Genomic DNA, 25874 nt, shown 5'->3' on the forward strand with positions numbered 1-25874 from the left:
CCCTGTCTTGGTCACTTCCTTGATCGTGTCTTCTTCCATCAATTTGCTTTTTATGATATCTCTAACTCTCCCTTCTGACTCTTTGACCACCATCACCTCTCCTTCATTCTTTCTTTATATCCTGCACCCCTTCCAACACCCAAATCTACCCTTACTAGACGAAATCTTGATGCTTTTGATTCTGCTATTTTCACCTCTTCATTTGAAACTCTTCTCTCCCCATTTTCCACCCTGGCCTGTCCCAACTAGGCGGCACAGCCTCCCTCTACAACCACACCCTCACCCCCGCTATTGACTCTGCTGTTCCCACCTCTTATGTCTACCTTTGCCTCTCTACACCCAAACCTTGGCACTCCAAATTTACACAGTGCCTTCAAAAGGGCACATGTACTGACAAATGCCACTGGAGGAAATCTTGTTTCTTGGCAGACTTTCCTCATTTCAAGTTCATCCTTTCATCCTGCAGTTAGCCATTTCCATTGCTAAAAAATCCTTCTTTAAGTCTTTCATCTTTTAACAATCCTTGTCGCCTTTTTGCCAATTTCACTTTTCAATTTTGTAAATTTTTCAAGTTTGTCCCCCATCCTTCACTTTCATCTTCATTTACTGTCACTGACTTTGCCTCATTTTTCACTTCCAAATTTGAGGCCATCAGACATAAAATCTCCTCCTCCCATCACATTTCTGCCACTCATAATACTCCACCCTCCTCTCCCTCCAGCCACCACCTCTTGTGCCCCACTATGGGTGACGAAGACCATTCTCTTATATTATCCTCTGCTCCCTGGCTCCCATCCCTTCTGACCTCCTTCACTCTCTTTCCCCCACTGCCTGCTCCCACCTTGCTCATTTATTCAATCTGTCCCTCTCCATTTGTATCTTCCGCTCATCCTTTAAACATGCTCTTGTCTCACCCATTCCTAAAAAACCCAATCTTGACCCCACCTCACTCTCTAACTACTGCCCCATTTCTACTCTCCCCTTTGCCTCCAAAATACTTGAATTGTTTTTCTACAACCGTTTCGGGAGCTACCTCTTTGACAACTCTCTTCTTGATCCTCTCCAATCTGGCTTTCTTTCCCTTCACTCCACAGAAACTGTTTTGACCAAAGTTGCCAACGATCTTTGTTTGGCCAAATCCAGGGGCCACTTCTCCCTGCTTATCCTATAGGACCTCTCTGCGGCCTTTGACACTGTAAATCACTCTCTCCTACTCCACACCCTTCATATCATTGGTCTTTCTGACACCGTCCTTTTGTGGATCCCATCCTACCTTGCCAACTGCTTCTTTTCTATTTCTACTTCTGGTTCCTCCTCCCCCACATCCATGCTTCCCATAAGAGTCAACAGTGCAAACAAAATTCAACTCTCTATTCTCCTGATCTCTCCCCTCATCTCTTTGGTGTCCATTTGCCTCTCCGCCAACTCCTCCTGGATGTCCTTATGCTTTCTCAAACTTAAACTTAACAAAAACTGAATTCATTTTCTTCCCTCCATCAAGAGATTTCTCCCCTCCTGTCCTCTCCATCATTGTTGATAACACCACTATCTCCTCTGTTCCCCAACTGCGCTGCCTAGGTGTCATACTTGATTCCTCCCTCTTCTTTGCACCTTACATTCAATCTCTTGCCTTATCCTGTAGTTTCCAGCTCCACAACATCGCCCATATAAGATTCTTCCTCTCCCAAGATGCCACCAAAACTCTTATCCACTAATTGATCATTTTTTACCTCAACTACTGCAACCTTCTCCTTACTGACCTCCCCCACTTCCATCTCGCTCCTCTTTAATCTATACTTAATGCTGCAGCTAGATTTTTCTTCCTCTCTCACCGCTCCACATCTGCCTCCCCTCTCTGTCAAGCCTAACACTGGCTCACCTTCCCCTACAGAGTCCTATTCAAACTCCTCATCATCATGTACAAGGCACTCTCCAACTCCACTGCTCCATATATCTCCAACCTCATCTCCATACATATTCCCTTCTGCCCTCTCCAGTTGGCCAATGATTGTTGCCTTTACTCCCCTCTGGTAGCCAAATTTCACTCCATTTCTCCCATTCTGCCCCCCACCACTAGAATGATCTCCCTCATTTTATCAGCCTATCCCTAGAGGGGTTGGGTACTAAATTTCGGCACTTAAGGAGGTCGGCAATGCGCGGTCTGGGATCATGCTGGAGGGGTAAGTAGTACGGTGTGGTGGTAGTCGGGAAAGCGACTACCACCACCCTTAAGTGTATAACTTCAAACGGTCATTGAAACCCCATCTGTTTAGAAAAGCCAGTACTCCACTTAATCATTTCACTATGTAGTATACCTCACCATCTTTTATCCTCCTTCTCTCCTTCTCTTGCTCCTTGTCCTCATATCCCCCAATATTAGCTCACCGCATGTTTCAATTGTTTGTCTACCCCTTTCCCTTTAGATTGTAAGCTCTAGTGAGCAGGGCCTTTTTTCCTTCTGTTCTCATTACCTATGTATTTCTTCCAGGATATCAGTAGCTGTGTTGTTACTTTTAGTGTTATTTGCCTACTGTATTGTACTGTTATACCAAGTACTAACTTCTTGTTTGCCCTCTGTACGGAGCTGCAGACCTCATGTGGCGCCCTATATTAAAGCATAATTACAATAATAATAATAATTTGCAAATAACACCCTCTGTTGCTTTTGTATTTTACTACCTATTCTAAGAATTAAAAATCAAAGCAAAAATTTTAAGTTATTAAGACAGAAAAGGAGGTGAGGTGTAAGAAAATAATGAAACTGACATATAACTAGTTTCATTATTTACACTTGAAAATTGCTTTACCTCAAGCTTGTTTGGTCAGCATTAACATATAATTTACTGAGAAGCAAAATGGGCAACACATCATATTCTTAATTCCTTAAATTCATATTTTCATAATGCACGTTTGAATCTTTTATCCTGAAATGCCATTTTCCTGTCAGTCAAACATAATCCTAAAATAGGAGATTAAAATATATTAATATTATCTCCACAACAGCACAGCCAATTTCCTTAAGACAAAATAATAAATACTAGAATTAGCATGTTTTGGGAAATATGAAGCTATGCAAAACAAACTGAATATATGATAAGAAAAATACATTGCTGATTACTATGTCAAATGGTTGCTGGTAAAATACTCAATACTCTGCTTCTAAGAATATTGGTTATACTTTTTTTCTTCAATTTTTACATAGCAGCTTACTTTCTCCAATTACCATAGGCATCCCCAGGGTCCAAAGGATAAACACATCATTCCACTTTTTAAGAAGTAATTTATCCCATGTGTTATTTTTAATAGTAGAACACTCCCTCCCTCCAACATACCTGCTATACTTTTTTCGTTATGGACACCTTGGTATTTGCACTGGCTATACATATGGCAATGTCTTGGTTGCTTGAGAAAACGTGCTTTTCTTGCATAGCTTATGAATACAGGACCTGCTCTTTCCACAGTGTCATTCACTTGCTATCAACAAAGTATGAACCGCTGGTACTTTGATCCAATGATATGAATATCATGTTGGTGTGAGGGGAGTTTGAGATCTCATATTCTTTGGCCATATGCAATAGAGAAGGGCTTCACCAAGTGAAAATAACCATCTTCTAACATCAAAAGATGGTGTGACCATTGTTCTAGAAGAACTTTCTAAAGCTCATTAAAGTAACCCAAACTCTGAAGATTCAATACAAAAAATGAGGGTTTCAATACTTGTCATTCTGTAGTATAGTTGCTATGAGGTCTACTCACTTACTTTTTCAATACTAAAAAATGATGTAGAACTGGGCAGCTTTACCCTGAGAGCTGTGAAAGATATTCACCAGCATATATATATATATATATATATATATATATATATATATGTATGTACATATATATATATATATATATATATATATATATATATATATATGTATGTATGTATGTACATATATTGTCATTGCTGAAATACAAATACTAGTCCTTGCAGGCTTTTCTTCTGAATTTGCACCAAAAAGTGTACGGTGTTATATACACCCAAAGATAAGAGATCCATTGCTAGTTGTCATTGCTGAAATACAAATACTTTTCCTTGCAGGTTTTTTTTCTGAATTTGCAGTCAAAGTGTACGGTGTTATCAAAATGTATTCACAGCAGTACACAGAAGTGCAGGAGCACCAAGCAGCTGCTGCCACCAGACATGATGATATTACGTCATCTGGTGAAGCCCGAGTGTAGCTGGTGATACACCAATTGAGGATGCCACTTTGGAATTGCAAAAGGATGAGGGGGATATTTGTGTAGCCAACGAGGGGGCTAATGAGGATGTTGATGAGGATGATGTTGTTTGTTTAAGTCCTGCACCGGTGGAAGCAGTTCTGGCATGTGATAAGAAGAAGGCCATTGTCATGCCTGGACATAAGACCAAAAAAGCCACTTCTTATGTGTGGAATTATTTTTACCCAATTCCTGCTAAAAGTTGTCTAGCCATTTGTAGTGTATGTAAAGCCACAGTCAGTCGAGGGAGGGACCTTAACCATCTAGGATCCTTACCCATGTTACGCCATTTGAGGCGAGTTCATGGCAAGGTTTTGGGAAAATCAGAAAGTTATGGTAAAAAATAATAACAAGCAGTCCATCATCAGCTAGGACCCTTCTCTCCCCTACATCCCGACGCCTAAAATCTACACCTACAACACCGTTCTCATCAATATCCTCAGTAGCGATTGGAGTTAGTCCTGCATCCAAGTTGCTAAGACTAGAGGACTCCTGCACTATCATTGATTCCTCTGAACAATATTTGAGCATTAGTCCCACTGCTGCTGCTGTTGCTGGGGGTTAATCTTCATCCCAGAAGCAGACCAAGAAGAAGACTACTAGTAGTTTCCAACAATTGACTGTTAAACAATCGTTTGCAAGACGAAGCAAGTATGAAAACTGTCACCCAGTCACAAAGCGGATCACAGACGCCATTGCAATTATATTCCTATTAGATCTGCGTCCAATATCCACTATTAATGCAGCTTGCTTTAGACAGTTACTTGAGGTCTTGTGTCCCCGTTACCAAATTCCATCACAACACCATTTCAGTAGAAAAGCTATTCCTCACTTCTACCAGAAGGTCGTAAAAATGTAATTATTGAGCGGCAAAATGCCATTCTACCCACTGTACACTTAACCACAGATATGTGGACAAGAGGAACTGGGCAAAGTAAAGATTATATGATTGTTGGTGATTCGCCTTCACAAGCAAGAACAGCAGCAGCATGTTCCCAAGTACGTCACATTTGTCAGGGGCAGGCTAATCTGTGTATCACCGGATTCACTAAGAGGCATACAGCTGACAATCTGTTACAAAAACTAAGAATAACTGTAAGCAGTTTTGGTCAGGATATATAGAATGTCTGCACCACAAAAAACAACATTAGTCGCAGATGAAAGACAAGATTTAACAAAGTATTTATTATATATATTACTATTATATCCATGTTGAGGCATGTTGAATATATGATATATGTAGAGCTAAAACTGTAAAGTTCAATAACTATAGTAGCAAGTTGCCTATTAAAATAAGAAAAACTAAAATCAAATTAAAATAAATTACCCTGGCCTTTGCTAACACTATATTTGGTATTCTACTCATTATTATATTGTTTAGCAGTGCTCCTGTCAGTGAATACTGGTGCAAACACTGTGAGATCATGTTTATGTGTATGATATATTTACCAAGCACACCAATCATTTTAATGTTTTTCACTGTCTAGATAAGAATTTTTTTCAGGTAAGAAATTACCATTTCCAAAATACTTGTTTGCATATGCAAGCACTGCCATTTTCTCTTTTTACTGTTATCCTTAAGCTTTTAGTAATAAATGCTTATAAAAATGTATTGTTCTTTTCAATATTTTATTGTTATAGTTATTTTTTCCTCTACAATAATGTCATTGGTTTGCTCATCTAGAAAACTATAGGCTCACCAGTTTTAACTTTTTACTAGAGATGAGCGGGCTCGGATATCTGAAATCCGAGCCCACCCGAACGTTGCCGATCCGAGCCGGATCCGAGACAGATCCGGGTATTCCTGCCAATTGCAAAACTGAAACCGAGGCTCTGAGTCATAGTCCCGCTGTCGGATCTCGCGATACTCGTATTCTATAAATTCCCCGCTAGCTGCCGCCATCTTCACTCGGGCATTGATCAGGGAAGAGGGAGGGTGTGTTAGGTGGTACTCTGTCCTGCTATATCTCGTGCTGTGCTGTGCTTTATTTTTCAAAATAAATCCAAAACCTTAAATCCGAACCAAAACCTTTCGTCAGGTGTTTTGCGAAACAAATCCGAACCCAAACCTCAAGCAAATCCAAATCCAAAACACAAAACACGAGATACCAAAAGTGGCCGGTGCACATCCCTACTTTTTACTGAGCATTTTATTCCTTAGTCTTAGTTAATATTTAAAGTCAATTTCAGCAAGTGTCAGTCTCTCAATATGATTTGAATAGATTTACATGCATATTGAATTTTTATTTCTTAAAAGGTCTCTGTCAGTAATCTTGCGTAAAAATACAAATATACTTTATATATCTAGAAGTTTAATTTTTTATTAATAATTTGTTACTATAAATGAAAGTATTAATAATCAAAATGTATTTTTACTTTGTAAAAGTATAATTTTACAGTGACATGATATTTGCAAATGCATTTTGCTTTAAGAATTTGAATATGTCTTATATAGTATAATAGAGGAAGAAAATCTTATTACGTTATAATGTCACTAGCATGAATTTTACTAGCATCAGTTCCGCATTAATAATTGGGAAAACTTCATAAAGAAGAGTGGAAGTCCACTATGTATGTAAAGTATCTCTCTTAATGAAACAGAAAAAACAGATAAGTCTCATTTGTGTACAAATCGCAGGTGTAAAATGTGTACCCTAGAAATGTGAAATGTCATTGTATCAATAAACTTTATTGCGACTAGACCCCATAGGGGATTTGGATGCAGTTAACCAATCAGAGCGGCTTTCCCACACATTCAGCAATCAGAACGAAGACACTCGCGACAGAGTTCCTTGAGGAATATGTATGCATCATCCATCTATTTTATTTATTTCTTATGGATTAAAAGCCTCAAGAAAAATAGGATTACCATGAGTCATTACTTAAATAAAGTAGTTTATCATAATGTGTGTTTTTTGTCCAGTATGTTTACATGGCACTAAAGGTCCCAGCGCGCCCTGAATGCCAGGACAAACTGTCACTTGTAGTACAAGTGCCAGCATGCTGTGACAGCACTTGCAGTTCTACAGCATCAGCCTACCCAAGCACTTTATGGCCACCAAGACCTGCTAGGACCAGTAGTGTCACATACAAAAAAATCCCAACATCTTCTGGACATGAATGTTCAGAAGAGCTCCAGTGCTTTCTGCAAAGTTCTGCTGGTCCAATTCCGCTATGGAATCCAGCCTCTTGCTGAACAAGATAGAGCGGAGTTATGACAGGTGAACCCCATGCTTGACTTTCAAGTTGACAAGTTGACTTGGCCTACTCTTAAGCTGGGTACACACTACAGAAATTTCGACCAACTTTTTATGCCGATTTTACATACGATCGATGTTCCGATTGCTCGGTCCATGGACTGCATACACACTAGCCTTGTTTAGGACGATAAAAGGAAGAGCGGACGTCCCTTTAGCGACTTTTTACAGCCATGTTGTCGTGAGCAATGACTGTAATTTCGTACTCACTGTTGTGGATCGGTCGGAAGTTTGTATAAACTACACAGCGGAAACGAGATTGGAACGAAAATATTAAACGGTACGACCAACCAAATGAGGCGATAATCGTCCATTTGGGCAGACTTTCGACCGTCGTGTCACTGCACACACTGACCCGACTTTTGAACGAGTGGTCGTATGTCGGCTGTTTGAGCCGATTATTGGATGACAACAGTGTAGTGTGTACCCAGCTTTACAGACACCTTCTCTCCAATTCTCCACCTCTCTAAACTAAAGGAGACAGATACATTAAAATCTTAATGGGATATGCATGTTTGATAAGCAGTATGAAAAAGCGTATAATTTGTGCTAAAAAAAACTGCCCTTGCATTCAGCTATAAATGACCCATACAATGTACAAATAGCATAAGAAATAATATATAGAAAAAAATTTGATCACAAGTGTATAATACAAGTAATATTGTAATGTTCATGCACATACATTTTTTGCAAATGTTCCCTGTCACCAGTGTCCCATGTTCCCGCCCTCCAAATTAGGCCTCCCCTTACGACGATGTGTACATTCAGATGGCTATTATTGTGATAAAGAATTGTCCTGCATAGAGGTCATGCTATACCTAACTAAGGGGTCATGCGTAGAGCCTGCATTTAGTAGGTTTCAATATAAATGTATCAACACTTACTTCTAATACAACAGTGTGCCTACAAAGATAAATCCTAAATAATAATGCAAAGTTTCAGTAGCAAATTACCAGCCTGATCCTTGTATGGAGTTTTTACCTTGGTGTTGTGATATGAAATGGGTGAGATTTGATGTTAAAGGGACATATTCATTTGTGCGTGAAGTGCCTCCTGAATGGGCACGAAGACACTCCGAGTTACTGCTACATTGCGGATTTCCCTTTGTCACCCTTAGGGTTGCGAAGTTAAATTTGCGGTGTTGTAGTACCATATTCCCTCAAAAAATATGCAGCCGTAATATTCATCCCAACATAGCAGCTAATTCAATATGCCCCAAAGAGTGAGTTTCCATACCACGGAGAAATTATTTTTATATACCAAAAATACAATATACAAATCTTTCTAATAGTAATTTGAATAGGATTCCATGTGATAAAAATATACTACTTTAGGATAACATTTACTAGTGTGTGTGTGTGCGTGTATTGATTGATTCTAATTTGCAGCAAAACATCATTACATGATAAAGAATACCAATTATGTTCTATAAAATATATCTTTCCTGGCTGGTTACATAGGATCATAATAAAGGCTGCTGAGAGATATTTGAATTTTCATTAAAAAATTCTACATTTAGATATTAAATGTTATCTATTTAATATTAAAACATATTTTATTAATTATTTAGAATGTGTAGCTAGGTAATTATAAAGAAATGGTATATGGTACGATAAAAATGCTTTTAAATGTATAAAAACATATTAGTCAAATGAAGAAACAATCATTGCAGATGACTCCACAGAGACAATTACACCTGGGAGATGTAGCTCTAAAATAATTGTGGGATTATTAAAAATATTGAATGACTGTAGCATTAAAAGCACGATTCAGAAACATTGGGGAGTTAAGCAGCATCAACTATAAATCCCTAAAAGCCTTTAAAAGTGTTAGAATGCTTCTTAAAACTGGTACCGTTCAAAGGAACCAAGGAAAGAGCATTAAATAATGTATTTTTATTTTCTTCATGGCATTTTCAAATCATTTTCTAATTTCAAATCAAAATGCATTTAATAAATTATTTCATCAATGTAAAGTATGTCATGCTATATATTCAATTTAGTCTCACTATCTACATATTAAGCAAATATACATTGCATGATAGATTTTTCAGGACGAATTGGAATTTTTTAGTATAATATTCGGTAAAAATATTTTTTAGTTGGTTAATATAGTTAAAACTTCAGAACTTTCCATTGTGGCTGTTTTTCTAGTTACCTACAGTTGTATACAAAAGATTGGGTATCCCTGATCAAATTTCATGTTTCACTAAAAAGTAGAACGAAGTTACACAACCTCTGCAGGGAGCAAACTTGAATTTGTTATCTATTGTTATCACCTGTGTTAGGCTGCATATTTTATGACACCAATCTGGCCTGCTTCTTATCTAGCTTGACATACAAACGCCATACAGATAGTGCTCTGTTTGTCCTGGTCACAGATAGTAACAAGGGTTGTGATACAGTGATGCTAACTACTGTGCCACAGTGCAATCTGTGTTTGACTTGCACAATACATATTAGCTTTAGACCAGGTACCATTTGTTGAAGAAAAAAAAACAATTATACAGGACTAAAATATACTAAAATATGTGAAAAGTCATGCTTACATTTTACTATTGGAGTAACTAATATAAACTAATCAGTGAATATCTTTAAATATGTCACATTTAAAAATATCCCACACTACTGGCATTTTGGTGGGTACATATGGCTTACAAACACAATTAAGATGAATAAATAAAGCATACCTTGTCTGGATCTATACTTGTAACCACCCAAACACAATGGGCATTGTCTTCGTATTGAACTGGATAGTTAGGTGAGGTAATTATGCCGGCTGGACCTTGAAGATTTGAACCACATGTTCGTGCTGTAAAAAGTTTTTGAAAGCTTGAAAATGTGTTTCAGATTTAATAAAATAATTTGTATTAGTATCTTACAGTTAAGAACACAAGTTTCAATGCTTGAGTTCACAGAAAAATCTATTCATTAGCATTGTATTTTATATGAATAATTATTTCATCTTTTATACCAATTCAATTTCATTTTCAAGAAATGATGAGACAAGAGAAGAACAACACAATAGACAGCATTACATGAAGTTGTGTTGATGCAGAACATTAAAATCACTGAATGTCTAAACTCTTTTAATCTAGTTATTTTTTGTTATAGCATGTGTTACCATGCAAGTACTATGGCACTGTGACAGTGGTTATCTATATTGCACTAGTCCCAGATCTTTCTTATGCAGGAAACACCAGCAATGATGTCACTAGTGTCTCCTACTATTAACAGAAGTGCCACTAAGAGACTCCTTCCCTATTCCTCTATTTAGTAATCAGGCATTCATGAAGTTAACAGCCAATGTTTCATACTAATAGTCACATTTTAGAATGAGTGAGAGACGGACCCAAGCAATGTAAAATCTATATAATTGTCTAGTTATGGGATAAACTATGATGTAGGTCCAACATTTTCTGAAAGGGTTTAATTATAGATAAGATTCAATACCAACCTAAAACATACTCTATAGGTGCAACTGGTAGTGGCTAAGTGGTTCCTGGCTTATCCTAACTCATATACTGTGCATATACTATGAAGTAGGCATCTACACAAATGCAACAGTGTTAATTGCAGTAAATTAATTTAGCTTTGAATAAACAAGGATGTTCACATTAAAGGATAATACCCCCCAAAACTCAGTGGTGGCCAAAAATGTTGTCACCCTTGCCCTTTTTCAAATAACTCACAATTTCCTCTAAAATATAACATGAAATTAACATATGTTAATATTGCAGAACCTTTGTTTTTTTTTTGTCTGAATTTAATACTGTATATCATTTTAAATCAGATATTGAAAATAAATTACACTGAAAAAAATATTAGCACCCTAGACTTAAGATTTGGTAGCACACCATTTAATCAAAATTACTGTAATCAACTTCCTAAAGCCGTGAATTAGCTTCTCGCATCACTCTGTCGGTTTGTTCCACTTTGCTTGTGCAATCTGCTCTAATTCTCCAAAATATAAAGGGTGCTGTCTCCCAACTTCTGTTTTCAGATCTCGCCCCAGATTCTCTATGGGATTTAGATCTGGACTCATTTTTGGCCACTTCAGTCCTGTCCAGCATCTTGTATTTGAAGTGTGTTTGGGGTCATTATCCTGCTAGAAGACCCTTTGATGGAAACCCTGACACTTGGTTTAACATTGAGCTCTAAAATAACCTGGTAATCTCAATATCTCCATATTTCATGATGCCATGCACATGTTCAAGACACCCAGTGCCAGATGCAGTACAGCAACCCAAAAACATCAGTGAACCTCCTTCATGTTTGACTGTAAAGAAAGTGCACTTTTCATATAACGTTCTGTAAACATAGGAATGATGTGCTTTACCACAAAGCTCTAATTTGATCTCTTCTGTACATGACATTCTCCCTGAAGGAATTAGTCTTGTGAAGGAGTATTTTGACAATCTCCAGTTGGGCTTTCTTATGACTGAGCAGTGGATACCTCCTGGGACTACTACCAATATAAAATCCTCTCATTGAGTTGGCAACAGATAGTGTGAGTTTAAACTGCCTTATCTTATGTCAGAAGGTCAACTTGAACTTCTTTAGCAGTTGATCAATGTGCTTTCTCTAACATTTGGAAATTCTTGTGTTGCAATCTTCAATCAAGATTTCTCTTTCTAGGTTTGCTGGCTACAGTGCCATGAGCCATAAACTTCCTAATAGCATCATGTACGATGGAAACATTAGGTTCTCTGGAGATTGGTTTGTAGCCTTGAGATTGTCCATGCATGGCTACAATCTTCTTTCTGACCTCCTCAGACAAATCTCTGTCTTTCTTTCTTTTCTCCATGCTCATTACTGTACATACACTGACACAAAACAGAATGCGTCCTTTTCTTTGTTCAAGCTTGCTTAATGAGTGATTTTTAAATTGCAGGCACCCGCTACTTACCAAAGGCAATTTGAGTTTCATTGATAGAAAATTGCAAGGGTGCCAATATTTTTGGCCACTGATGTAGGTAGTGATAAGTTTAACAAGCAAATCACACTTATCAACAATTCTCAGATTCTCATGATTCTCATGACTGCAACAACCCCACAAGCAGTTTGAAAAACGATCATACAGGAAACATGGATTATCCTGCTCTGGGCTACTAATGCATTGGGAAAAAAATCTACCAAATATAACGGTTGAGGAGTGGAAGTGGTATTTTCTTATCTTATTTATATCACCTAATTACACCCGCAACTACATTATTAGTTTTAAGTGGAATTGACCTTTGTTTGCACAAAACATTTTGTGTCATGTTGTGCCATGCACTGCTCTACACCCTGATCCTTCTGTACATAGCTGAAATCCCAGAGACTGCACTCCTTTCTCTCATTGATCATTTGAACTGCTTTAACTTCTTTGCTGTGCTTACTGGGTTGCCTTCCTCCAGGTCTGATTGCTAATTTGTAAATGATTGTTGGTACTTGGTTCATAAAAGGTTGTAGATACATTTTCCAGCTCTGTTGAGTATTTTTCCGACAATGTTAGTTTTCTTTTCATGATTGAAAAGGCAATCTCTATATGGAGAAGACACTTGGCAGATGCAAAGAAATGCTCTGTCAGTTTTTAGAGTCTAAACCATCCATCTCCATAGAAGTTGCTCAAGGTTAACAGCTACCACGGTTAAATAAATATGAACATTACTTTTCTTTACAAATCTTTTTTGTGTGACAATTGTTCAGAATAAATACTAGATAAACAGACAGACATAGCAGTAATGAAGGAGTATACCAAGTTTCCCATAAACAACTAATTTATTACTGTAGTTAGATTTTCTTTCCCTCTGATTATATATACAATTTCTGCTAAATCCCCTTGTATTACAATACTAGAATATGAAATTCTATGTGATATTTCACTGTATATACCACCATTAATAGTATACACAATTAATATTTGAAAACCTTTTAGTAAGGTAAAACTTTGCACCTCAACTATCATGACTTTATTAAAATTAGTGTAATCTGATAATTTGTAAAGTTTAAATGAAAATGTAATCAAGCAATTTAATGCAGTAATTATATCATGTAAATATTGACTAGAATTTGGATACATATAGAACCAAAAATAGTTTATGCTGGCTACTATTGCCAAAGCAAAATGAACAATTCTACTCGTCAGAGCTAAGGTCTCTTACATTTCAATTGCTAATGGAATAAAATGTTGATAATTAGCAGAAGGTTATTGACCCTTCAATTAACAACATAATGCTAAAAAAAAGAACTTAAAACAAATACAATGAAAAAAAAATCAATGTACTGACTGGGAACATTTCTTGAAGCTCAGAGTCAAATTTTTAATTAGAATCCACAGTTCATGTTTATTTGTAGAAATTGACTACAAAACAAAAAGTGATTATACTGTAATGAAAGATTACATTTTTATTTCATATTTGGTATATAGGAGAATTTCACCTATGGGCTATTATTGTAACATTACAAAAAGCACACTACATTTACTGTTTTGTTACATATTTTCATCTATATGACAGAGCAAGTTTATGTGTTAGTGATACATTAAAATATTTTAGAGTTTTATTTTATTTCTTTTTACAGTAGAAGAATCAGAGTGGAAGTGATGGCAGAAAAGTGATACCAGAAACAAAGTAAAGAGGAAACGAAAGACTATTGTAACAAAAAGTTTTCATTACATCTATCTTTCCTATGTGGTTGAGGTTTTCAACTAAATAATTATATCCTAAAAAAAATTAACTTATATGTTTTTATCTAGTATCCAAATGTCTACAGTTACACAACAATTAGGTTTCAAACAATCAACAAAACAAATATTTGCAAGACATTATAAAGAACAGCATAGGTTTCTAAGGATCTTAAGGGCTATAAAAAACATGAATTTCCTTTCTTACTTTCCTATTTGCATTTAACCACTATCCTCTTTTTGGCCTGGAACTTTAAATTGCTGTTAAACATGCCACCCGCAATGGAAAATCAGCAGGGGAGGGCTGACAAATTTTAGCCCAGGGGGCAAGATTCGATTCAGTAACCTATTAGGAACATTTTAAAGGGAAAAAAATGCAGGTGGCCCAGTGACCCCAGCCAAGGTAGCCCACTATGGGACCAGCCTGGGGAGGCAGATGCCCCCCTGCCCCACAGCCTAGCCTGCCTCTGAAAATCAGTGACACTTTGCCATTTCCCTCTCTCTTGAAGTAAGACAAAGAGCTAAATTGTTGCATTTTCCTCTTCGATCACCTGTTAGAAGCTTATAAGACATTTGTGCAGAAATGAGGGGTTACATAGTTGATGAGGTTGAAAAAAGACACCAGTCCATCAAGTTCAACCTATTTTGGATCTCCTGCGATCCTGCACTTATATTTGTAATTAATCCAGAGTAGGCAACCGCCCATCTGTTTCAATTTTGAAAATCCCCCCCAGACTCAATATTGCAATCCAATTTTTACCCTATATCCACTACTATCCTTTATTTTAAATTAACGGTCGTATCCCTGGATACACCTTTCCGCTAAAAATTTGTCTAACCCTTTCTTAAACATATCTATTGAATCTGCCATCACAACCTTCCCTGGCAATGAATTCCATATCTTGACTGCCCTTACTGTAAAGAACCCCTTCCTTTGCTGGTTGTGAAATTTCCTCTCCTCTAACCTTAGGGGATGACCACGTGTCCTGTGTATGGTCCTTGGGGTAAAAAGTTCCCATGAAAGCTCTCTGTATTGACCCCTAATGTATTTGTACATAGTAATCATATCTCCCCTTAGACGCCTCTTTTCTAAAGTAAACATGCCTAAACTGGCTAACCTTTCCTCATAACTTAATGACTCCATACCCTTTATCAATTTTGTCGCCCTTCTCTGAACCCTTTCTAGTTCCAAATTATCTTTTTTATAGAGTGGTGCCCAGAACTGTACTGAATATGCAAGATGAGGTCTTACCAATGATTTATACAGTGGCAAAATTACACTGTCTTCCCTTGCATCTATGCCCCTTTTTATGCATGCCAATACTTTGTTTGCCCTTGCAGCTGCTGCTTGACATTGAGCACTATTGCTAAGTCTACTGTCTACGAGCACTCCCAAATCCTTTTCCATTATAGATTCTCCCAAATTAATTCCATTTAATTTATAGATTGCGTTCTTGTTTTTGACCCCTGAATGCATAACCTTACATTTATCTGTGTTAAACCTCATATTCCATTTAGCCGCCCAATCCTCCAGTTTATTTAAGTCTCTCTGTAGAGAAGCTACATCTTGCTCTGATTTTATTACCTTACAGAGTTTAGTGTCATCTGCAAAAATAGAAACTTTACTCTCTAAACCATCACCAAGGTCATTAATAAATATATTAAAAAGGAGTGGTCCCAGCACGGAACCTTGAGGAACTCCACTTAAGACCTTTGACCAATTAGAAAATGTTCCATTTATCACAACTCTCTGTTCCCTATTCTCTAACCAGTTTTCGATCCAAGTACAAATTTTGATTTCTAGACCCAGTTCCCTTATTTTGTAAACCAACCTCTTGTGTGGCACTGTATCAAAGGCCTTTGCAAAATCTAAGTAGACCACATCTACTGTCCTGCCCTGGTCTAAGTTCCCACTAACTTCCTCGTAGAAACTAATTAGATTAGTTTGACATGACCTATCCCTCACAAATCCATGTTGATTCCCACTAATAATTTTATTGCATACCAAGTAATCCTGAATACTGTCCCTTAAAATACCTTCCAGTAGTTTCCCCACTATTGATGTCAGGCTTACAGGTCTATAATTCTCTGGTTGTGATCTCGTCCCCTTTTTAAACAACGGCACCACATCTGCTATTCGCCAATCCCTTGGTACTGAGCCTGATGAGATTGAATCTCTGAAAATTAAGAATAGCGGTCTAGCTATTTCCGAGTTTAATTCCATAAGGACCCTTGGGTGTATGCCATCTGGACCTGGAGCTTTATTTATCTTAATATTCTTCAGTCGCCTTTGGACTTCTTCCTCTGACAACCAAGTATTAATTAATGGCATGGTTTCATTTCCATTTTTATGTATTACTCCTGCCATTTGTTCCTCTCTGGTAAATACTGAAGAAAAGAACGTGTTTAATATCTCTGCTTTTTCCTTAGTATCATTTATCAATTCACCCATCTCACTTCTTAGTGGTCCTATATTATCTTTTTTAATCCTTTTGCCATTTATATACTTAAAAAACTTTTTGGGGTTTGTCTTACTTTCTTTTGCAACGTGCCTTTCATTTTCTAATTTAGCCAATCTAATTTCCTTTTTGCATGTTTTATTACATTCCTTGTACCTATGGAAGGACTCCTCTGACCCTTCAGACTTAAACAATTTAAATGCACACTTCTTCCTTTGCATTTCTTCCCTTACCTTTTTATTTAGCCACATTGGTTTAGACTTAATTCTTTTACATTTATTTCCTATAGGAATGAACTTATACGTGTATGTTTCCAACAACATTTTAAAGACAGCCCACATTTCTTCCGTATTTTTTCCTTCAAAGGCTTTGTCCCAGTCTATGCTCTTTATAGACTCCTTTAGCATATTAAAATTTGCCTTTTTAAAGTTTAAAGTCCTAGTTGATCCCTTATACTGTTGTTTCTGGAAACTAATTTCAAATGAGACCATATTATGATCACTGTTTCCCAAGTGCTCCTTTACTTGAATATTTGATATTACGTCTACATTGTTTGTTATTACTAGGTCCAGTATAGTCCGGTTCCTAGTTGGTTCCTCAACTAATTGGGACATGTAATGGTCTTTTAGCGTGCTCAGAAACCTATTTCCCCTAGCTGTACCGCAGGTCTCAGTACTCCAATCAATGTCCGGATAATTAAAATCCCCCATAATTAAAATTTGACCTAGTTGTGTAGCCTTTTCAATTTGCTGTAGAAGTTGGGCTTCCTCAATCGTACTAATATCTGGCGGTTTATAGCATATCCCTATCAGAAACTTCTCTGAACTTTTTCCTCCGCTGGATATTTCCACCCACAATGCCTCTATATTATCACCAATATTCTCGTATATAACTTCCTGAATACTTAGTTTTAATTCTGGCTTAATATAAAGACATACTCCTCCTCCCCTTTTATTTACCCTATCCCTCCTGAAGAGAGAATAGCCTTCCAAGTTGACTGCCCAGTCATGTGTATCATCCCACCAGGTCTCAGTAATACCTATAATATCATACTGCTCATTCATTGCTACTAGTTCTAACTCCCCCATTTTACCTGTCAGGCTTCTTGCATTTGCAAGCATACACTTAAGTCTATTGCCTCCCTTAGGTATTTCTTTTAGCTTTAAAAAGGGCCGCTCCTTATCGGCTATGCTTCCCTTTCCCCCCTCTCCACCCCCTTTACTCTTGTTAAATTCCTCCTTACTACTCTCAATGTCTATCCCATAAATACTTGCTTGCCCCTCCCCCCCGGAGCCTAGTTTAAAATCTCCTCCAACCTTCTAACCATCCTCTCCCCTAGCACTGCAGCCCCCTCCTCATTCAGGTGCAATCTATCACGACAATAAAGATGGCAACTGACCGAGAAATCAGCCCAGTGCTCTAAGAATCCAAAACCCTCCTTGCCCTTCTGCTCCACGGGAGGTTTCTGTCCTCCCTGAGCTCGCCTTAATATTAAACTATCATTGCTGTCCCTCATTGTCCACATTAATATTGATTGCAAACACATGGACTTTTGGATTCTTTAATTTTCCACTTTGCGTTAAAATGTATCTATTTTCTATGTCAACATCTCTGATGTATATTTGACAGCCTGGCTCTACAGATTAGATCTTGTTCAGAATAACTAGAGTAATTGCATTAACACTCCTACAGAAGTGGTGTATTTCCTGGCCTTTGTTTTAGATATTTAGACAGTTCATCGTTTCACTTCAGATACTTGGATATGCAACTAATATCCCATTCACATTGTCAAAAATACTCAGGTTTTTGCCGGGTTGAGCCCTGATTACTTGTGTCTAGGCTCAGTGTGAATGGGTCCCGGGGCATCTACTCGAGTCGGATGACCCAGGAAGTAGACCTGGGACTTTAGTAGAGTTTTTCCCAGGTCTGACCCGGGTAGGCGCCAGTGTGGACGATGAGACCCGGGATGAAAATCCCAGGTCTCACTGAACATCACTGTAAAGTAAAAAAAAAATCACAAGAGGAGCAAATCAGAGCTCTTCTTGTGATGTTGCCATGGAGACCCGTGTTCAGCATTAACACGTACTACCCGGGAATTTGTCTGGGTGTCCTCAACTGTCCCCCGGTAATATCCCGGTTCATAAGCCCAGGATATTGACAGGGGGGGCAGTGTGAAAGTGGTATAAGTAAGGTCTTGTGAATTGCATTGACACGGCGTATGTTATCTTTCTCTTAGAGTTTCTGTGAAATGTGCAATTTTTGAATGCATCAGTATTTGTATACTAGACTGCAGAGTTTGATGTCATATGTGAAATAAGATTGGAGGCCACTAATATCACATATAATATAATATATGCGCTACTTGTGTTTCAATTGATTTGTAAATGACTATAAAACATTTACAGGTTTTATCTTTGTAAAAAAAATGATCTACTTCATTAAAACTCCCAAAATGATTAAATTTTTCATCAAATACTGAAATTATAAATACCTCATGGAAGCAGTTTAGCCACTAAAAGTAAACCAGTACAATAAAAAGTTATAAATAAAAAGCATAACACATGTACAGGAGATGGAAACATGTTGCAATCTAGCTCCTGCCCTCCAGAGTTATCACATTTACTTTTAATCTGATGCAGGAAGATCTGCACGGTCATTCAAAAGTGAATAACATGACTACCATGTGCCACCTTCTGTATCTCCTCCAGTTAGCCTCATGCAGTACTGGAACCAGGAATGGCATTACATACCTATATTCTGTATGCCTATAGGCTATGCACCTCTAATGTAATAAATGAAAGTGTTAATAAGTTAATCTAATTAAAGCTCCATCCTCCAGAGTAACCTTGCACAATGCATTTTTACTAAACAGCTCAATTTTTGGAGTTCCTGTTTTTCTTAGTAAATATTATTTTGTTTATCTGTACAATTAAAATTGTACAATTAAAGTAGAATAAAATATAACCAATATGTTAAATACTGTATTTTTCAGTGTACATCTGAATATGGCATAGCACTTTTTATGTCATGTTTGTCAAGATTATATAATTGAAATTACAACTGCATAGGAACTTTCAAACTGTATGTTATGTCCTGACATATTTTTTCTTATCTGAATGTGAAATGTCTTTTCAGAAATAACCCATATTTATACACATTAGCTATCTGAAGAATTTGTACATTTAAAGTACAATAACTCTATGTGCTTCAGTGAATGTCCACTACAGTGTAAATTAGATCATTGTGCCCTTTACCCTACTCTGAACTCTTGGGGCACTACCTGTTTCTATGGTAACATGAACATTTCAGTACTTTAAGGAACTCACTTTTTCTATTATTCTAAATGAGGGCAGCTTGTACTACTGGTATGGGAATAATTCCGGCATAATAGGGGTTTTAAAACATCAATTGAAGGAAGTCTATGGTGGCAAATGGATTGATATAGGTTTACCCCCTGTAATATTTTTTACATGCTTGCACAAAGTGTGCATATTATGAAGCAAGCGTCAATGTTAGGAGAATTAGACGTAGTAACCTATTTTATCCCCACATACTGTGGTATTTAAATGATTGCTAGGTGAGTTCTAAATGCTTCTATTTGAAATGATAGCGTGAAAAGCAAAATTCTGCTATTGCTTTGCTGGTACCGACAGTCTCAAATTCCTGTGCAATTTATGACTTTCATTTTCATTTCATGTTTTTTTTCATCCTAACGGAAAATGTATTCTTAAAAAAGTGAATAACTATATTCAAGTTATAAAGAGCATAGTAGTAGTAGCATGAGTTTCAAAGATACTTTTTTAAAGCAATGTGCAAACTATAATTTTAAAGTATTTAAATTTGAATGGCTTTCCCACTCGCTTACCTCGACAGATTGGTCTATGATCACTCCAAGCAGCGAGTGTGTCAGTCACTCTCTGACAAGTTATACTTTTGGAGCCTTGTAGCACATAATTATCATCACAGGAAAATTGGACATTGGCACCCACTCTAGAAATAGTCAGAAAAAAACAGAAACAAAAACATATTGTAAGAAATGGGCAATGCTTTAATGACTGTAGAAGAAAATTGGCATCCAAAAATGAAAATACTTCCTACTTGTAAAACATGTTCATTGTGTGCACAGAAAATAATGAATTCATACATTACATATAAATGGAACAACATCAAACTATCAGCAAGACTAGAGGCATGCGTTGCTGTAAAAGCTCTTCAACAAGTACCCAGAGACAAGTCAGAGAGCTTGTTAAAATTGTCATATTTCAATGTGTGTGACCAATGTGACATTTAAACACACTGACTCATAAGCAGAAAATAAGAAGTGAGACAACTAGTGTGGAAAACAATACTTTACAATTAGGAAACTATTCCTTCATAAGGAATAACGAACATAATAGTAAGAGAACAAGTGCCGCATCTCAGTATAAACCTCTGTATAAGTGTATAAACATTAGGGATGTGCACCGGCGACTTTTGAGGTCTCGTGTTTTGTGTTTTGGATCCGGATTTTCGTTATTTTTGGGGTTCGGATTTGTCTCGCAAAACACTTGACGAAAGGTCTCGGTTCGGATTTAAGGTTTTGGATTCGGATTTTTTTTGAAAAAAACATAAAAAGTTTAAAAATCAAGTTTTTGGGCTTATTTTCACTCCTAGGCTATTATTAACCTCAATAACATTCAATAACAAGCATTTCCACTAATTTACAGTGTATTCTGAACACCTCACAATATAGTTATTAGTCCAAAACGTTGCAACAAGGTATCTTTCTGGACTGCGTAGAGGAGTGGGTCACCACAATATATATTAAAAATGCTGAACTTTTATGAATCGCACCAATAAATGTACATGGACTGCGTAGAGGAGTGGGTCACCACAATATATATTAAAAACCCTGAACTTTTATGAATCGCACCAATAAATGTACCTGGACTGCGTAGAGGAGTGGGTCAGCACAATATATATTAAAAACCCTGAACTTTTATGATTCGCACCAATAAATGTACCTGGACTGCGTAGAGGAGTGGGTCACCACAATATATATTAAAAACCCTGAACTTTTATGAATCGCACCAATAAATGTACCTGGACTGCGTAGAGGAGTGGGTCACCACAATATATATAATAAGAAAACCATCAACTTGTTTGATTCGCACCAATAAATGTACCTGGACTGCGTAGAGGAGTGGGTCACCACAATATATTAAAAACCCTGAACTTTTATGAATCGCACCAATAAATGTACCTGGACTGCGTAGAGGAGTGGGTCACCACAATATATTAAAAACCCTGAACTTTTATGAATCGCACCAATAAATGTACCTGGACTGCGTAGAGCAGTGGGTCACCACAATATATTAAAAACCCTGAACTTTTATGAATCGCACCAATAAATGTACCTGGACTGCGTAGAGGAGTGGGTCACCACAATATATATAATAAGAAAACCATCAACTTGTTTGATTCGCACCAATAAATGTACCTGGACTGCGTAGAGGAGTGGGTCACCACAATATATTAAAAACCCTGAACTTTTATGAATCGCACCAATAAATGTACCTGGACTGCGTAGAGGAGTGGGTCACCACAATATATTAAAAACCCTGAACTTTTATGAATCGCACCAATAAATGTACCTGGACTGCATAGAGGAGTGGGTCACCACAATATATATAATAAGAAAACCATCAACTTGTTTGATTCGCACCAATAAATGTACCTGGACTGCGTAGAGGAGTGGGTCACCACAATATATTAAAAACCCTGAACTTTTATGAATCGCACCAATAAATGTACCTGGACTGCGTAGAGGAGTGGGTCACCACAATATATATAATAAGAAAACCATCAACTTGTTTGATTCGCACCAATAAATGTACCTGGACTGCGTAGAGGAGTGGGTCACCACAATATATTAAAAACCCTGAACTTTTATGAATCGCACCAATAAATGTACCTGGACTGCGTAGAGGAGTGGGTCACCACAATATATATAATAAGAAAACCATCAACTTGTTTGATTCGCACCAATAAATGTACCTGGACTGCGTAGAGGAGTGGGTCACCACAATATATTAAAAACCCTGAACTTTTATGAATCGCACCAATAAATGTACCTGGACTGCGTAGAGGAGTGGGTCACCACAATATATTAAAAACCCTGAACTTTTATGAATTGCACCAATAAATGTACCTGGACTGCGTAGAGGAGTGGGTCACCACAATATATTAAAAACCCTGAACTTTTATGAATCGCACCAATAAATGTACCTGGACTGCGTAGAGGAGTGGGTCACCACAATATATATAATAAGAAAACCATCAACTTGTTTGATTCGCACCAATAAATGTACCTGGACTGCGTAGAGGAGTGGGTCACCACAATATATTAAAAACCCTGAACTTTTATGAATCGCACCAATAAATGTACCTGGACTGCCTAGAGGAGTGGGCACTGGGCACCACAATAAAATATATAAAAAACCTTCAACAGGTCTGCATTACACTACACATACGGCTGCTCCTCCATCCTCTCCATCATATACATGTTGGAGTTTTAGCGTGTGACAACCTCTTGTTTTTGATAATGTCAGTGCATTTTGAATATTTTTCAATTTGCCCCACACCACTGAATGTACTTTATCTATGATACGCATTTATCTATCTTGACTGCGTAGTGTGGTGGCCCCGGTACACAATTTGGTACCGAGGCCACAATATAATTAAAAAACCCTCCACGTGTCAGAATTCCACCAAACAAGTATCTGGACTGCGTAGTGGGGTGGCCCCGGTACCCAATTTGATACCGGGGCCACAATACCTCCTCCAAACATGGTACAGACAATTTGTCATTGAGATCCCATCAAGTATGTTAAAGACAGACAGGGTCGAAGTGTTATTGGTTGACTTTGTAAACCAAAAAACTGTCCCTGTTGCACATAGTCGTGCAATGAAGACTGACTTTTTCATTTAAAGGCACCATCTTTCAAGTGTAGTGTTTGTAAGTCTAAGTCATATTATACTTTTGGTAAAATTGGTTTATTTTGTTCCTCTTTATGGTAACTACTAATAGAATTAAAGTATTAAATAGAAGCGGCAGTTCCTCTTTATGGTAATTAGTAATAGAATTAAAGTATTAAATAGAATTAAAGTATGAAATAGAATTAAAGTATTAAATAGAATTAAAGTATGAAATAGAATTAAAGTATTAAATAGAATTGATGTATTAAATAGAGTGGTATAGAGTTGTAGTGTGGTATAGATAGAGTGGTCCCCACAATATAATAATAAAACCCTCAACTGGTCTGAATTCCACCAAACAAGTATCTGGACTGCGTAGTGTGGTGGCCCCGGTACACAATTTGGTACCGAGGCCACAATATAATTAAAAAATTGGGCATCAACTGTCACCGTTGTTTAATATCTGATACACCTAAATATGGACTGCACAGTGGAGTGGCCCTGGTAGTAAATTTGGTGCCGGGGCCACAATACCTCCTCCAACTTCCAAGTGTAGTGTTTATAAAGACAGACAGCGTCGAAGTGTTATTAGTTGACTTTCTTAACCCTAAAATTGTCCCTGTTGCAAATATTCGTGCAATGGACAGTTATTTTTTTATTGAAAGACTCAAGCTTTCAAGTGTAGTGTTTATAAAATATAAACAACAATACAGTAGTTTTAGAGCACGTCAATACCTCTTGTTTTAAATTATGACACGGCATTTTACTTTTGGTTTAATTTCTTGAATTTTTTTAAATTTGGTTTTACTTTTTGAACATGGCAAACGACTGTTGATTGGTCATATAATGCAAAAAAAAAAGTTCCAAGATGGAATTGTCCTTGGGCCCTCACACCCACCCTTATGTTGTTGAAATAGGACATGCACACTTTAACAAACCAATCATTTCAGCGACAGGGCCTACCAAAAAACTTTGGCTGAAATGATTGGTTTGTTTGGGCCCCCACACCAAAAAAGCTATTCATCTCTCCCTGTACAGACTAAACAGGCTCTACTGAGGCAAGATGTCGTCCTCATCCTCAACCTCTGATTCCTCTCCCCCTACAGTGTGTACTTCCTCCTCATCACACATTATCAATTCGTCCCCGCTGGACTCCACAACCACAGGTCCCTCTGTAGTATCTGGAGGGCAGTGCTGTACTTCATTGAGGAATTGATTATTCATTTTTATAAACATCATTTTTTCAACGTTATGAGGAAGCAACCTCCTTCGCCGCTCACTGACCAGGTTCCCCGCTGCACTAAAAACTCTTTCCGAGTACACACTGGAGGGAGGACAACTCAGGTAAAATAGAGCCAGTTTGTACAGGGGCTTCCAAACTGCCTTTTTTTCCTGCCAGTAACAATATGGACTGTCTGACATGTCTACTTGGATGGTGTCAGCAAAGTAATCATCCACAATTTTTTCTATTGTGACAGCATCCAATGCAGCGAGAGTAGACATGTCTGCAATGGTTGGCAGGTTCTTCAGTCCGGACCAGATGTTATCAGCATCCCCGCCAGTGCCTCTTTTGGGAAAACTGAGCTTTTTCCTCGCAGCCATAGATGTGGAAGAAAATGAGGGTGGAGCTGTTGGCATGTCACGGTCCTCTTCAGAGGACAATCTCCTGACCAGCAGGTCTTTGCACCGCTGTAGACTTGTGTCCGCCGGAAACAGAGACACAACATACGCTTTAAACCGAGGATCGAGCACGGTGGCCAGAATGTATTCCTCTGACTTTAAAAGAGTGACCACCCTCGGATCCTGGCAAAGCGTACGAAGGGCTACATCCACAAGAGCTACATGCTTGGTGTAATCGCAATGGCTTACCAGCTCCTCCCTCACTTTCTCCAGCTGCTTCTGCAACAGCCTGATCAGGGGAATGACCTGACTCAAGCTGGCAGTGTCGGAACTGACTTCTCGTGTGGCAAGTTCAAATGGCTGCAGAACCTTGCACAACACGGAAATCAGTCTCCACTGCGCTTGACTGAGGCGCATCCCCACTCCTTTGCCTATGTCGTAGGTGGCTGTGTAGGCCTGAATGGCCTTTTGCTGCTCCTCCATCCTCTGCAGCATATAGAGGGTGGAGTTCCAGCGCGTCACAACCTCTTATTTGAGGTGATGGCAGGGCAGGTTCATGCTTTTTTGATGTGCCTCTAGTCTGCGGTAGGCACTGGCTGAATGCCGAAAGTGTCCAGCAATTTTGCGCGCCACCGCAAGCATCTCCTGCACA

The 25874-nt window shown here is 37.9% G+C and overlaps 1 protein-coding gene across 1 annotated transcript in view; it reads right to left on the minus strand.

Annotated features, from left to right (window-relative positions):
- CSMD1 (CUB and Sushi multiple domains 1) overlaps positions 1-25874 on the minus strand; it is a 1526452-nt gene that overhangs the window by 519149 nt on the left and 981429 nt on the right. Inside the window, exons 9-10 of the mRNA XM_075202483.1 lie at positions 20511-20635; positions 10210-10331 (exon numbers count right to left, since the gene is read on the minus strand). Of these exons, the coding sequence (XP_075058584.1) occupies positions 10210-10331; positions 20511-20635 (247 nt within the window). The remainder of the gene's footprint in view (positions 1-10209; positions 10332-20510; positions 20636-25874) is intronic.

The sequence above is a fragment of the Mixophyes fleayi genome, chromosome 3 (assembly GCF_038048845.1).
Source record: "Mixophyes fleayi isolate aMixFle1 chromosome 3, aMixFle1.hap1, whole genome shotgun sequence".
In the NCBI taxonomy this organism is placed as follows: domain Eukaryota; kingdom Metazoa; phylum Chordata; class Amphibia; order Anura; family Limnodynastidae; genus Mixophyes; species Mixophyes fleayi.